The 16,938-nt window shown below is 39.3% G+C and overlaps 1 protein-coding gene across 1 annotated transcript in view; it reads right to left on the bottom strand.

Moving 5' to 3' along the window:
* Window positions 1-2,124: 2,124 nt before the first annotated feature.
* MTMR7 (myotubularin related protein 7) overlaps window positions 2,125-16,938 on the bottom strand; it is an 87,537-nt gene continuing 72,723 nt past the window's right edge. Inside the window, exons 10-14 of the mRNA XM_084625552.1 lie at window positions 16,268-16,317; window positions 11,084-11,284; window positions 8,793-8,933; window positions 4,501-4,627; window positions 2,125-3,827 (exon numbers count right to left, since the gene is read on the bottom strand). Of these exons, the coding sequence (XP_084481678.1) occupies window positions 3,471-3,827; window positions 4,501-4,627; window positions 8,793-8,933; window positions 11,084-11,284; window positions 16,268-16,317 (876 nt within the window). The 3' untranslated portion in view covers window positions 2,125-3,470. The remainder of the gene's footprint in view (window positions 3,828-4,500; window positions 4,628-8,792; window positions 8,934-11,083; window positions 11,285-16,267; window positions 16,318-16,938) is intronic.

The raw sequence follows: 16,938 nt of genomic DNA, 5'->3' as shown, positions 1-16,938 counted from the left end.
TTTTTTTTTTTTCAACTCCCTGTGCTTTGTACCACACAGTCTCTAAATCCTGCCTTCTCATTATGAAACTGACGTGTGTGCATGTCTCTTGACACATTGCCCATCTGTACTAGTGCACCTTCATCTCCAGCCTCACAAACCAGCATTGCTTTCTACCTTCTCGCCCCATCCACTGAAAATATGGCTTCTAGCATTCTTTTTCTTGCTGATGGCTCTGACCACATAATTCCTCTCCTTGATTATTTTAAAAACCTTCATTGCCTGCCTCTGGTTTTGAGCCATCTCGTTCAAATTTCTTCGCCTCACCTTTAAAGCCTTTCCCAACTGTCTTGTTTTTTACTATATTGTGTGCTCCACAACTAATGCCCAATCATTCCTCTTTTTATTTGCTTCTCCCATGCCATCTCCATGCTTTCATCCATGCATCCTCTGTGTGTAGAAATGAATTAATTTGTGAAATTACCACCCCACCCCTTCAAATTCCCACTCCATATCCTGCTTGGAAAAAAGTTAGACAACCAATGATACCAGCTTTTAGGGATTTTTTTTATTATTATTAAATTAAAGATGGGTGAAATCATGGCTCCAATAAACTCAATGGGAACGAGGTTATTGATTTTAACAGGATTTCACTGTTGGAACCATCTGCCACAATAAACAGTTAACCTATATTACATGGTTATTTTAATTTCTTTCTTCCTCCCATCATACTCATTGTGTTGTGTCTCAAATTACAGAGTAGTCATGCAACAGTTATCGGGGGACTAAAACAGGATTTCATAATAGTGGCCACGTCTGTCTTCTGCAAAAATGGAGATAATGACTATCTGATGTAGGAGAACATGGGGGGGGGAGGGGGAGAGTCTCTCATTCCAATTGATATGCCTCTTGAATTTCCTAAGCCTTATGTTACAAAGCTGTGTGAGCAAGCCTCTCTTTAATGCACTAATGTGACTCAACAACATGCAACAGTTGCAGTTTATTTTTTTAAAGTATTTTTCATCAGGCTGGTATAATGCTACAACACACACATTTACAATGAAAATGACTAAACCAAAGTTCCAGGCACTGTAAGGTATACAAATGGGAACTGCTCTATAAAGATGGGTGTCTAAAACAGTCATATTTTACTTATAAAGATCATTACAATAATTTCACAAGCAACATGAAGCTAGTGCTTCCATTTTGCATATATAACATACTTAAGTTTTGCATCTATTTCTAGATATGTCTAACCACCCAGAGTAACACCATAATCTGCAATGTTACATTTTAATGTGCAATGATATTGCCAGAATCTCTGAAAACTACTATTCTTTTGTATTTTAAAGCAGAATCTATTTGCATCACTTGTTCTCGTTGTGTAGGTATTTGCATCGTTGTTCTTGTTGTGTGTATATTTCTTCAAGAAAAATCATTCAAGATCTCCTTTAACATCATAGGCTGTAAAGTTTATGTTCAAAATGTGAAATACACTTTTTCAAAGTACAATTAAAATCAGGACTTTCATTTATTAAAAATGCATAAACATTTTAAAATATATATAGGGCCAGAGTCTCAGCACAGTATAAATTGACATAGCTCCATTTACTTCAATTGAGCTACAAGGATTTATTCAAGTTGAGGATCTGGTCATTCAGTTTAATGCTAAAATAAGAGCAAGTTACGCTTTTGTCCAATTATGGTAGCTCTCCTATGAGGCTGGGGGCTAGCCGGTCTTTTTACACACAAAGCTGCTTATCCGAATGAAAACTTTCCTACAAAAGTGGACTAAATTACTAGAAATATATTAAAAATCAACAAATTTAGGAATAGCTATGGCATCTGACTAGGCAAACTCTGCCTGTAAAACCTGTTCTTGAAAGATTAACAAGAAATATAACTAAAGCAAACTTGCACCTTTTACCATTTTATGTTCAACTATAGCTCAAGCCCAAAGGGACTTCAAGAAGATTTTTAAATTATTCAATTGTAAATGCTGGCACATAAAATAAAAGACAAAGTAAAGTAATTTAGTATAAACAAGAGAATCAAAAATGTTAGTATTTTACTGGTTTCAAACAGAGTTTTAATTTTTTAAAATTGCATATTTCCAGACCTTTGTTACTAATAAGATGTTAAGTTATTAAAATGGATAGATGTTTTAAAAAATCATTTTAAACAGCATACTTTGTTGCTTTTTTCCATTTCATTCAATGAAAATAAATTACTTATTTCTAGTCCGTTTCACATAAAGGGTTTATGTCCTAGTAATATTCAACCATGTTTGGGTTGGCAAATACAGCAAGAGAAAAAAGAAAAGGAGTACTTGTGGCACCTTAGAGACTAACCAATTTATTAGAGCATAAGCTTTTGTGAGCTACAGCTCACTTCATCAGATGCAACAGCAAGAGAAAGTTTACATTCAGATGAAAATGTCTTCATTGAATTTATTTTAAAACAAGACATTTCTATCAGTATTAGGATTTGAGAAAATATTTTTTGCAATATCTAATTTCTGGGCCTCGTCTACTGAAAGTATCCCTTTAACTTCAGTTTTGGGGTAATATTTTAAAAAGTAATTTAGGCCCTTAGGTGCTTTTGGAAATTTTACCCTAAGTCTCATTGAAAGTCAATGGGACATAGGCACTTTTGAAAATTTTACCTGTGGTCTTTAAAAATTGCCCTTTTTTGGTCTGTTTTGGAATGATTATAGAAATAATACTATGTAAAGGCTAGAAAAACAACAAAGCTATTTGTTACTTAGATTGTAAGACCCTTGGGGGGAGACTGTCCTTGTTCTATGTTTATATAATGCCTAGAACAGTTGCGTCCTGCTCCATGACTTGGGCTCCTAGGAGCTATGGTAATACAAATCATAAATAAAGTAAACTCTAATGCCTATCATTCAGTGCAAAGTCATGGTTTACCAAAATGTTTGTGCGTTTATTTTTATATTCTTCCAGTTTTACTCAAAGACCCACCCACACAGATCCAACTGGAGGGTCAGGGTCCCATTTACGCACCCAAGTAATCCTGTTCATTTGCTTCCTTCAGTTCTACTTTTACTTTGCTAAAAGGATTTTAATAGAAAAATTTTCACAAAATTGTTAAATTTGAAAATTTTAAGAAACAAACCCAATATTTCCACAATGTACACAGCTACCTTCAAGGCAAAAATACTCAACAAAAACAGTTATGTACAGTAGGCATAATTATGGAAATATAAAAATAACATTTGGAAAGCAAAAATAAATGAATAATTCTGTATGGCTCTGATAAGGTTAAAAGAAGCAACCGCAAGGGGCTTAAATAAATGTTCATAATAGCAGAGATTACCTTTCTTTAACATTGTGTCTTATTACAGCTATTAAGTGCTTGTTCTGCCTGGACCTTTACATACACAATTGCACAGCTCCTTTTCTTTGGAATTTTTTTTTAAAAATGTTCAAGGACAGTCCCTGTTCTTCATCTGATGAACAGATGTCATTTCAGACTGTGAGAAACACCGCTTCATCTGAATCTTTGCCACTATCTTCACTAGGCAGGCAACCACCGCTTGGGGACCTGCAGTTCAAATCTTCCACACCTGACTCCTGATCACTGATGGCTGATAGGTCAGGATCAGAGCTTTTCAGGTTGTCCTGGGTCAGAATCAGGGCTGAGTCTTCTTCGTCTCCTTGTGAAGGGCTCCGGGATGGGAATGATTTCACACTGTTAATGTAATCCTGGGGTGTATTAGCTATGCTGTTGTTAGAGGTAGAAAGCCCTAAATGTGTGTTTTGGTCTTGTTGCTTAGAGTTTTCTTTTCTATTGTTTAACTGCACTTTTTTGAGATCTGCCAATCTCTGAAAGAGAAACAATATAGTTTATATATTACACACACACACACGCACAAGTTTCGGGCCCAATTCTGCTCTTGTGTACCCTGGTGATGGGCACAATGTAAATACTTGAGGTCAAAATCTGACATACACCCTTTGCAACTACTTATTTGATAATCAGAGTTCTTCCCTCAACTGCAGTGGGATTACACAGACCTTTAATCACGTCAGCCTTTAGGCCATATGGGACCAAGAAAAATTAACTTCTTTGGGAATGTGTGTGTTTTGTGAAGGTATCAGGGCCAAATTTCACCCTCCCTCTCCCCCCCCCCTCCCCAAAAAGAAACCCCAATCCTGGCTTCTACAGCTGTCAAAGGCAAAATATTCTCATTGAATTCAATCCCAGAAACTCCCTCTGTGTTTGAAAAGCACACAGCAGATGGTAGGTGCCACCACTTTTTGAGTAATAACAGTATAAATGTATGGATTATTCTTGCCAGCTTGGTATTATATATGCCTGACCTGAATTGCACATGTCCTGTAGAAAGGTGAACAAAAACTACCTATTCAGCAAAAAGAAAAGGAGTACTAGTGGCACTTTAGAGACTAACCAATTGAAATTCATCAAAGACTTCCCCAGTAACTAGCCTTATTTAGAGAATATGAAGTCTGGGAAATCAGATCACGTGTCTATTACCTGTTCTAAGACCTCCAGCTCTTCCTCTAACTGCTGAGTTTCTTCTTTCACTGCCATCAGGTAATCAGTAACTGACTGCCGGGGATGCATCCCCTTTTCAAAGCGGGTATACATACCACTCCAGAACCTGGAATTGATAGCAGGGACTCTCAGAAGTGTTAAATGCAGGCGTTATGCAGGAGTACACGGTCTTAAACATATGTAAGCACTGTACTGCATGATGTGGAAAAATTGGAAAGAGTCCAGCGGAGGGCAACAAAAATGATTAGGGAGCTGGAGCACATGACTTATGAGGAGAGGCTAAGGAAACTGGGATTGTTTAGTCTGCAGAAGAGAAGAATGACGGGGGATTTAATAGCTGCTTTCAACTACCTGAAGGGGGGTTCCAAAGAGGATGGATCTAGACTGTTCTCAGGGGTAGCAGATGACAGAATGAGGAGTAATGGTCTCAAGTTGCAGTGGGGGAGGTTTAGGTTGGCTGTTAGGAAAAACTTTTTCACTAGGAGGGTGGTGAAGCACTGGAATGGGTTACCGAAGGAGGTGGTGGAATCTCCTTCCTTAGAGGTGTTGAAGGTCAGGCTTGACAAAGCCCTGGCTGGGATGATTTAGTTGGGACTTGGTCCTGCTTTGACCAGGGGGTTGGACTAGATGACCTCTTGAGGTCCCTTCCAACCCTGATATTCTATGTTAATTGAAAAACAGATTTACTACCACAAAATCGTGTTTTACTACTTTTGATATGTATGACTGACAATGAAAAAGAAGCATAAGAATGTAAATCTATAGACTAATACTGGCATAAATCCATTATATAAAATTTTAAGAAACATCTGGCTACATTTGAGTTAGACCACAACTTTGATCTAATCTGTCTGGAGTTCTGATGGATAGTAATTCTTTTTTAAAAAAACATTAACTTATTAAAGGTATTTACTGTCAACAAAAATGCATGGTCTGTCAAAATAAATACACACCTTTGCTGAGAAGAACAATAACTTAAGCTGTATTTTTTATTTGTTCTATATCCTCTATTTAAATATACTATAGAGCAGTAATAGCTGCATCAAAATTAAGGTTGAAGCCAGCTTTCCATTATAAGTCCTATTTCAGCCCTTCTCCAGTTTTCCACAAAAACTGATCCTCCTGAAGTTTTGTATGCCACAACTCATCTGAGCGTAGTTTTTTCTGGAACCTTGGGTAAAAAGCAGAAGAGTCATCTAAAAGTTATGGTGTGAAATGTTACTTAAAAATTCATATTTAACAAAAATGTTTAACAGCAAAAGCCAAAAAATATCTCAAGGATGAGTTTGTGTTTTGTTGGCTTGGCTGAAAAGTGCTTTTGGGTCCTTGGTGTAGATAAGCATGACTCCACTGAAATCAATGGACTTGTACCCATTTACACTTGCTCTAAATTTGATCCTAATGTTAAAAGACAAAATTACACATATTGGCACAGAGATGTCTCAATATGTGTTTAAAATGAAATACCTGACAGATTCATGGGGCCTGTTTCCACCTGCTGCATCACATGGGTAAAACTGTATTTTATTATGATGATTTCTTCTCAGGTTGTCACTGAACAATCATAGAACTTGATCTGGAGAGGTGCTGAGTGCCACAACTCTCAATGAAACTAATGAAATCTGCTGGTTCTGCTCAGATACTCTACAACTTTCAGGATTAGGTCCCAGATTGATTCAGGAAAGCATTTAGGGCTAGATCCACAAAAGCAGTTGGATGCCTAACAGCCAATTTAGGTGCCTAAGTCCAATATTTAGGCATCACTGAGATCCTCAGAACCCTCACACAGGCCTAACCCTACAGGCATCTAAATTTCCACTGTTAAAGTACCCTAAGCATCTCAGTGTCTGCCAGTGAACATATGCATAGTTATCTCAGTCTGGGCACCAGGCGCCTCTCTCACCCCTAAACCCCACTGGGGATCCTCCCTTCCGCTCTCGCCTGCGGGGCCTGATCCAGTAAGTGTTCTCTAAACCCTAAACCTAAATCTCTAAACCCACACAAAATAGAGGAAGAGAAAGACCCACGACCTGCACCCACTCTTCCACCCCCTTTATAACTTTTAGCCCAGTGGTCAGCCCACTCACCTGGGATGTGGGAGACCTGAGTTCAATTCCCCCCACCCCCCTCGCCTGATGTGGAGGCGTGATCTGAACTCAAGTCTCTGCCCCCCGTATTAATTATTTACACACAGTGGAACAGCTCCAATAGGAGAAATTGTGAGAGACCCGACCAGATAACCCGATAGCCTAGCGATTAGGGCAGTCTTGTGGGAAGAGGGGAAACCCCACTTCAAATCCCTTCTCCACATCAGGCAGAGGGTAGAATTGAACTGGGGTAACCACATCTAGGGTGAGTACCCTAATTACTGGACTAAAGTTTATAAGGGGGACTCCTGGTATAGCATTTTCAAAAACTGGCTTAGGTGTCAACTCCAGGCGTATGTTTATGGCTGTGAATCCCAAAAAGAGGTAGGCATTTTCCTTCAACCCAGATTTGGGCACCTAATTCCCTTTGAGAGGCAGGGTTTAGAGCATGCTGAATACGGATGGATTTAAGTATATGCTAAAGAGCATTCCTGAAAGGAGTCCTCAACAACTGATTTTATGAAATCTTTGCAGGTTAGTGATACCAAGCTACTGTAGACTGCACTGCAATTAATTTAAAGTAAGAGACCTGTAAAATAATAACCCAGGCTAAAAAAGAAGCCTTTGGGAACATGGAAGCAGCATGGGGTTTTACAAGACAGTTTCTGTGTATTTGGTCCTTAGCGACGCACCCATCTGCGTGCTCTTGTGTGATTTGTTGACATAGTCCTCAGTTAAATAACTGTTCCCGTTAGCCTGCAAATAAAAAGTCAGCTTGGATGAGGGTGTATGCCATAAGTATGTTTGGATAATTGTGTAATATCACTCCTCTATTTTCTAATTCTCTGGTAATATTTGGCCAGCACCTGACTGTCTACGTAAGTAGCTCAGCAGACAGATTAAGTAACAGACTTGAATTCAGCTGTCTAGCCAAAGGGCTGGCAGAGCTATTCTAGGTAGGGTGATCAGAGGGCAAGTGTGAAAAATCAGGACAGCGGCTGGGGTAATAGGTGCCTATATAAGAAAAAGCCTCCAAAATCAGGACTGTCCCTATAAAATCGGGACATCTGGTCACCCTAGTTCTAGGAGATTTTTACCTAGTATTCAGTGGTTTCTTTTTTCTTTGCCAAACAACCTATGTTAATTTAGTAATGTTCCCCCCCACCAACCCTATATTCATTAACACAAAAGGCCCAATCCTGCAAACCCTTACTCAAAGTAGTCTGATTAAAATTAATGGGATTTCTCACATGAGTAAGTGTCTGCAGTATCAGGCCCCTATTTTGTAAAGCTCTTTTGCAAATATCGTTGTACCTAAAGGGACACTGACAGATTACAATGAGAGTTTTTAGTTAAACTGGTTTTTTAAACCTGGGTTGCAAATGTGACCTAGAGTGTTAAACCTGAAAGAATAATAACATTAATTAATTTTTAATCATTTAGGTTGTTTGTTTACATTTTAACATATCCTCTAGCTTGGAATATGAAACTAACTATGTAGTTGTACTTCTAATACTTTCAATCAATCACTTTCACTTCTCTTGTATTAGCAGCAAAACAGACTGTTATTTGAAAAAAACAACAGTAACATTTTGGATTATATTAGACTCTGTAGACACTTGTACACACGTAAAAAATATGTGAGGCCTAAATTACCCTCCCAGTGTTACCCAGAATTTAGCAGCAACATTGGACAGAGTATTGAATTTGCTTATTTATGAAGTACTTGTTTGAACAAGTGTGAGTGAGACCCTACCATCTTTCTGAAACCACTTGTTTCACCTGTGATGCTGACTGACCCAGGGAGTCAAAGATTCATCACAAAATCTGATATGGCAGAAATCTAGTACCCACAGACTAGACTAGAATTCAAAGAGCCATCTCCCCGTGGAACAAGTGCCTATGCATGTAATAAGTACACTCAACGATCAATGCAGTCTTAGTCACAAGCTTCTTTTGTAGCCAATCCAATGCTATGACACAGTGCAGAGGCCCTGTCTGAGTATTGGCAGGCAGGGAGTTTACTCACTGTAGCTGGCACTGAATTTACCACGCTATCTGAATTAACCACTGTAGAATAAAATATACAGTGCAAGATTAAGTTCTGAGATGTGCAGTTTTGTTCTAATACACCCCACTAGTAAAATTCACAGTGCAGTGGCAACAACAAGTGAAGTCACCTACTTGTACAAGAAATTGCAGGGAGCTGTCTGTGGGCGCAATGTCCCCTGGGTCTGACTGTGGTCTTCTCTATACAGAGGATTCACGTAATCTGCACGATTCTTCCACAAGTGAGCCCAAAGTGAATATGTTCGTTCTTGAATTCTGAGAAAGGATTTAAAAGAAAAATACATAAACTGCTTTCCAGAGGTGCAGGTATAGCTAGAGACTAGGGAAGACACTTCAGTGCTCTTTGCTAGTCACTAGAATCAGCTTCAGAGCCTCTTAAGAAAATTACACAAATTAGAGCTGTAGAATATAGAGGCCCCTTTTCCTTCATTGGACTGTAAAGATGAAATTCAATGCACCTCTGAAAAGGAAGAGTAACTGGACATGGAATGTATGGGGGTTGAGTAAATAAAACACAGCCTCCATTTCAGGGCCCATGCCAGGGCTTCTATGAGTTTAAACAGCAGCCACTGATTCTTTGTATCAGTTCTGTGTTGTGTTGAGGCCACCTGATTTGTATATTCATGAATCCCTGGGCCTCTCCCACACTTTCTCACTGCCCACCGCTCTTCATGGCCTTGCTGACCTACATGGGCCTGGTGCACAGACACTTCTTGCAGCATGTAATGGGTCAGGCACTCCACTGCGGCTGCTTCTTCAATGATTAACCCTCCTCCCACAGGCCATAAGTAGACAGAGGACCTTCCACTGGTTCTCCACACCATGGGTGAATTTCAGCCACATGCAAGTGTGCTGACATTTCAAGTTGGCACCAGATTGCTGATCAGCCACAGTGGCACTGTAACAAATAACGGCAACTCTGCCTTTACAGGAGGAATGGCCAGTTACCAGTGGGGCACCATTCCCTTATAAGGCTACAGGAGTTATGCCAAGTTCTACTTTTATCTGCGGGTAGATCACTACAGGTTCTAGGGATCAGCAGTTTGTGCAGATACAATTTGAAACAGTTGTGTGCTGTGTGACCTATGGTGCTAAAAAGCAGCACTGTAGATGTTGTTGCTCAGCCTGGACTCTGAAACCCAGAAAGGAGGGTGAGCCCTTTCTGACCCCCTTCGGAGGGGTCACAGGTCTTGAACCTGGGTCTTCAGGCCAAAGCCACCCCATGGCAGCTTGCTGATACCAGCAGGGAGTGTGGGCTGGTGGACCCTAGCTCACCATAGGCACTGCCCACAAAGTTCCCAATTGGAGGAGATGTCCAGCCTCTTTGCATGGTTCAGACTCACTATTTAAGCCAGAAGGAGACAAAGGAGGTTGTCTGAGCAACTACAGGAATCCTTGGCTGGATGCTACATTGGATTCTGCCTTCTTTCCTGACTCCTGCCTTCCCATCCTGTTCCTAGGTCTTGTACTCCTGCCTTGCTCCAAGTCCCTGCTCCTATGCCCCAGCTCTTACCGTGGGCTTGATTACTGACTCTGTCTCTGACCTGTGGTTCCTGACCACTACTGCTCTGACCACTAGGTATGACTGCTTACATTCTGGTCTATAACACCTCTTACTGTGAGTAAAAGGCATAGATGGAAACAGTCAAATGTAGGGACAGGTTCTGTGGACTATGAACAATTTTTAAAAGCCTCGATCCTTCAACCTGAACTGACTCCTGAGGCTTACAGGAAAAAATTTCTGGGGCTGCAAAAGCACAATGAGATGACTTATATGGAAATGTCAACCCAGAAGGGAGAGTACATCTGCAACCGGAACAGCCACTACTAGATGATTTGTGTGCACTGGGTGGGTTGGAACAGTTCTACAATGTCCAGCCACATGATCTTAAAATGGGGCTAGTGGACAAGAAACCAGGAAATCTGCACTGCTGGACAGGAAGTGGGATGAGTATGTGATGAACACAAGAACTCCAGTACAATCAGAGAGTACAAAACTAACAGTGCAGGAGGTCAGTTCACTGTCTCCCCTGACCAGGGTAACCAGGGTGTCACCACCGGGAACCCCAGTTCTTTACCCAAAAAGAGTGGGTGGGACAGAGAGGAATCTGGCTCTGGGGAAACTTGAAGATTCAACCCTAGGAGGGGAAATGGATTTCTCATACATACATAACTCTGGGATTGGAACAATCACACTGAGGAGAATGCCAAGGCTCAAGTGACGCCCTACATTACAGAAGCTCAACTTTTTTTTGTTGAATTATCTTGCCAGATAAAGGCAGGCAAGAATTTTACATTGCTTCACTTTGTGGCATACAAATTTATATAGACATTTTAATCTTTAATACACACACAATCTGCCAAACCAACATATACCTATGTAGTTTAAGAACAGAAAATCATACTTCAGCTCTCGTCTCTCCTTCTGACTGTTACACAGGAAGTTACCAAACTGGCAGGAATAGATATGATGTTGTATGTGGATCAAAAATCTTTCATTGAACTCAAAGGCACAGGGAAACTGTTCCATTAGCTGCCAAACGCACTCGATGAACTGATCAATAACGGGGGATATCTCTTTTGGATCTCCATCTAAATTGCCGTACCTAAAATAATGCAAGATATTACCATTATAACCTGAAATCCAATAGGAATCCTTTATGAAAACCAGAGCACTACATGGTTGAAAAAAAATACTTTGTGAGAGAGAGTTGAGTCATGGGTTTCATGGTGAATTTTTAGTCACATCACAAAATCAGGCAGGTTTGGAAACCTCTGTTCACAGAACAGAAGGAGCGTGGTGCTTGCCAGTCAGGAACAGAGCACACAGGAGAAGCTCTGTGGGAAAACTTCCAGAGTCCCCTGCTGTTTTATACCTGGTAGTAGTGTGCACTGCAAGTCTCTCACTTCCATGAACACCCTTTGTCTATGTACTATTAATTAGCAAATCTCCAGGACAACCTTTGCTGAAAGACTTTTATGGTGCCCCCCCACCCCACCCCCAATCGTAATTTAAGGCTGCCCTTTGTTGGTGGAATTCCTTGGGGAGAGCATCCTGGGGCACAGTTACATTCTGTTGTGTTAGCAGGTGTGCTTTCAACCGCTTCTCTATATAGAATTAGGTTTATTGGTACTGTTCACACTGGATTACCTCAATTAAGAGGGGACTGAAAATATGTAATGCATACAGTTGAGGCAATATGCTGTATGTCTGACCTTGACCTGTAAAAGAGGAAGTATCTTTAGTTGTTTATTCTGTATATAGTATATATAGGCCAATGGAGTAGGAAACCATAAAAATAATTTCTTCTAAATTAGAACCTGCCATTACTTAAGTGCTCAAAGAGGTATAACAGTATCATTAAGGAGATCACAGTTATCAATGGTGATTGTATGCCTACAATCTACGTATGTAGAAATTATTATAAATATGTTGTAGAATGTCATTTTAACCACTGAAACTCCTGCTGGAATCTTATAAAACTTTATTCCAGTAAAAACCGCCTCAAATTATTGAATGTTATTTAATAACTCTCACGGTAGCTCAGCCTATAGAGAAATTAAGTAATATGACAATGAACCTTCAGCATAACTTTTGCACTTTGAATGTTTTTCTAAGGACTTGACTTAACCCACGAAACCAGGGAACTGTAGACATATGTCCACATTATGTACAAAAAGCCTGCAATTTATTTAATTAGCAAAAAGACAGTTGAGATTTGGACGCAAAATACAACTTGTCACATCAGTACATTGTTTTATATTTCCTTTACTTGAAGTATCTTTTGTTTTAATTTGATGGAATATTTGCCTATAGACTAGGAAAGGAGGACCCAATGCAGGAAAGACGGACTCCAGAAAAACCAAAATGGAACCAGATTGCTGGCATGTACATTTAAAAAGATTGTAGAGGGATTTTTAAACAAGGGCTGGGAGAAAGCCGACAGGTATGTAGGAGCACATGGTTCAGACAGAGACATCCCTACGAGAAGATCTATTAATGGGGATTCTCTCTATTCTAGCAAGGAGGAGAAGATAGAAGTTAATAAAGCACAGGTAGGAACTGAAGAGAAACAGTCAAATGAAAAAGAGTCCCATTCAATTGTATCACATAATGGCAAACAACTAAAAAGTGATACATGCTAGAAGTCTAAATACTAAGATTGGTAAACTTAAGTGCCTGGTATTAAATGAGGATTTAGATATAATAGGCAACACAGAAACTTGGTGGCATGATGATAATCAATAGGACACAGTGATACCAGGGTACCAAATATATATGAATGACAGAGTAGGTGGGGAAGTGGCACTAGATATAAAAGAAAGCATAGAGACAAAGAGAGCAAAACAAACTTACATGAATCAAACTGTACCATAGAATCTCTATGGATAGAAATTTCATGATTGAATAATAAAAGTGTAGAGGTAGGAATATACTACCAACCACCTGACTAGGATCATGGTGGTGACTATGAAATGCTCTGGGAAATTAGAGAGACGAAAAAAATAGAAAACTCAATAATAATGGGGGATTTCAACTGTCCTCATATTGGCTAAATATTTGTCACCTCAGGATGGGATGCAGAAATAAGGTTTCTAGACACCCATAAATAACTGCTTCTTGGAGCAGCAAGTCCTGGAATGCACGAGGGGAGAGGCAGTTCTTTGATTTAATCTTAAGTGAAGCACAGGATCTGATGCAAGAGGTGAATACAGCTGAACCACTTGGGAATAATGATCATAATATAACTAAATTTAACATCCTTGTGAGGGGTGGAGAGGTGGGAGGAAACACCAAAGAAGCTGACCACAGCAGCATTTAATTTCAGAAAAGGGAACAACACAAAAATGAGGAAGCTAGTTAAACAGAAATTAAAAGGTATAATCCCAAAAGTGAAATGCCTGCAAGCCACATGGAAACTTTTAAAAAACACCATAATAGAGGCTCAAATTAAATGGATACCCCAAATTAAAAAAACATAGTAAAAGGACCAAAAAAGTGCCACCATAGCTATACAACAAAGTAAAAGAATCCGTCAGGGGCCAACAGGCATCCTTTAAAAATTGGAAGTTAAATCCTACTGAGGAAAATAGAAAGGAGCATACACTCTAGCAAGTCAAATTAAAAAGTATAATTAGGTGGGCCAAAAAAGAATTTGAAGAGCAACTAGCAAAAGATTCAAAACCTAACAGCAAAAAAAAAATGTTAAGTACATGAGGAGCAGGAAGCCTACCAAACAATCTGTGGGGTCACTGGATGATCAAAGTGCTAAAGGAGCACTCCAGGAAGATAAAGCCATTGCAGAGAAGTTAAATGAATTCTTTATATTGGTCTTCACTGCAGATGATGTGAGGGAGATGCCCACACCAGAGCCATTCTTTTTAGGTGACAAGTCTGAGGAATTGTCCCAGATTGAGGTGTCAATAGAGGTTTTGGAACAAACTGATAAACTAAACAGTAATAAGTCACCAGAACCAGATGGTTTTTACCCAAGAGTTCTATAGGAACTCAAATATGAAACTGCAGAACTACTAAGTATGGTATGTAACCTATCACTTAAAGGAGCTTCTGTGCCAGATGACTGGAGGACAGCTAATGTGATGCTGATTTTTAAAAAAGTCTTCAGAGATGATTCTGGTAATTACAGGCTGGTAAGCCCAACTTCAGAACCAGGCAAGCAGGTTGAAACTATAGTAAAGAAAACAATTATCTCACATGTAGATGAACACGATTTGTTGGGGAAGAGACAACATGGCTTTTGTAAAGGGAAATCATGCCTCAATCTATTAGAATTCTTTGAACAGGGTCAAGAAACATGTGGACAAGGGTGATCCAGCAAATATAGTGTACTTGGACTTTAGAAAGCCTTTAACAAGGTCCTACACCAAAAGGCTCTAAAGCAAAGTAAGCAATCATGAGATAAGAAGGAAAGGCCTCTCAAGGATCAGAAATTGGTTAAAAGATAGGAAAGGAAGGGCAGGAATAAGTGGTCGGTTTTCACAATGGAAAGTGGTAAATAGTGGTATCTGCCAGGGATCTGTACGGGAACCAGTGCTGTTCAACATATTCATACATGATCTGGCAAAATGGGTAAACAGTGAGGTGACAAAATTTGTAGGTGATACAAAATTACTCAAGATAGTCTGCTTTGGGGTTAACTAAGAGTTACAAAAGGATTCCACAAAACTGAGTGACTGGGCAACAAAATGGCAGATGAAATTCAATATTGATAAATGTTAAAGTAATACACACTGGAAAACATAATCCCAACTATACATACAAAATGATAGGATCTAAATTAGCTGTTACCACTCAAGAAAGAGATCTTGGAGTCATTGTGGATAGTTCTCTGAAAACATCTGCTCAGTGTGCAGCGGCAGTCACAAAAACTAACAAAATGTTAGGAACCATTAGTGGACGGATGGATGGATGGATAAATAAGAATTGGAGGAGGACAACAAAAACGTTTACGGGTATGGAACAGCTTCCCTATAAGGAGAGATTAAAAGGACTGGGACTTTTCAGCTTGGAAAAGAGACAACTAAGGAGGGATTTGACATAGATCTACAAAATTATGAATGGTGTGGAGAAAGTGAATAAGGAAGTATTATTTGTACCTTCACATAACACAAGAACCAGGAGTCACTCAATGAAATTAATAGGCAGCCGGTTTAAAGCAAACAAAAGAAAATACTTCACACAATGCACAGTCAACCTGTGGAACTCATTGCCAGGGGAATATTGTGAAGGGCAAAACTATAACAGGATTAAAAAAAGAATTAGATACATTCATGGAGGATAGATCCAACAACAATTAGCCAAGATGATCACTGATGCAACTCAATGCTCTGGGTGTCTTTAGGATGTGACTGCCAGCAGCTGGGAGCGGACAACAGGAGATGGATCACTTGATGATTGCCTGTTCTATTCATTCCCTCTGAAGCACCTGGCATTGGCCACCATCAGAAGACAGGATACTGGGCTAGATGGACCATTGGTCTGACCCAGTGTGGCCGTTCTTATGATATTTGGAGGCATAAAACAATTTGTAAAATCAGTACATTTTATATTCCCTTTACCTGAAGTATGTTTTGCTTTAATTTGACAGAATATTTACCTATAGACTCAGTAGGTCTCAGATCACAGATCCTTGATGTCAACTGCACTTAAGCACATGCCTAAAATTAAGTGCTGTCCTGAGTAGGAATGCTTTCATGATCTGGGCCTTAATTCTGCATGAGTGAAATCCTGTCTCCTATTGAAGTCAATGACAGAACTCCCATTGACTTCAACAGAAATTTCTCTCCAAAATGAATGCTTCAATGGTAAAAGTAAGCATGAGACAAGCATCCAATATACTCAATAGTAAACAATGGGGAAAGAATGGTAAGAAAATAATATTTCTATTTTATTTTCCAACGGTCTATAATAAATAATGAAAAAATAACTTGAGGAATAACTTGAGGGCATCATGTTCATTTACTTTCTCATTGCCATTTGAAAATAAAATTAAAATAGCATCAGAAGAGAGCTGACCTTCCCTTATGAAAAAAGTGTACATAGAAAACAAACCTGAGAGTACCCTTACCTGTGATTAAATTTGTGCCCAAAGGAAACCCAATCTTTTTCAATTAATACCTAAAATGAGCAAAAGTGCACTTAAGTGTCATGTCATGGAATCAAGATTAACTTTTAGAACAAGCAAAAGAATGATGGAAATGAGCACTGCTGTATTTTAACAAAGCTTGATTCAGAATGACCGCCTATCATTTTTTATTAAACTCTACAAGCCTTGCAAACCTATCTTCGCAGGAATGACGATAAGGTTGGTAAACATTCGTGCATACTCTGCCAGAGCCAATTTGTACATCGGTCCCCTTGTTGAAAAGGAACAGATTTCAAACATGGTTTCCCCAAACCGACCCCCCTGGTTTGCACCCAATTTTGATAGGCAAAACTTTGATGCCCATCTTTGAAAATTTTATCCTAAATATAAACTGATGCCCCCAGGACAGTTTCTTTGACATGGTTCAAAAAGCAAAGACAGACTGCACTTGATGGAACCAAATGTTTGATGTTAATTTGGATAATTTGGCTTCAATAATCTGAACCACTTTGGGTTTTTTTAAACTTTCTACTTAAGAAAAAAGACATTTTTAAGGAAAAGCTTATTTTCTCTACACACAGAAAGAACATTAGTGTTAATACTGTGCACATGATGTAACAGAACATTTACATCCACTGTAAAATACACTTGCT

Source organism: Lepidochelys olivacea (assembly GCF_965140295.1).
Source record: "Lepidochelys olivacea isolate rLepOli2 genome assembly, chromosome: 4".
Taxonomy (NCBI): domain Eukaryota; kingdom Metazoa; phylum Chordata; order Testudines; family Cheloniidae; genus Lepidochelys; species Lepidochelys olivacea.
The sequence above is the reverse complement of the archived record's forward strand: the minus strand, read 5'-3'. Positions and strand labels throughout refer to the sequence as shown.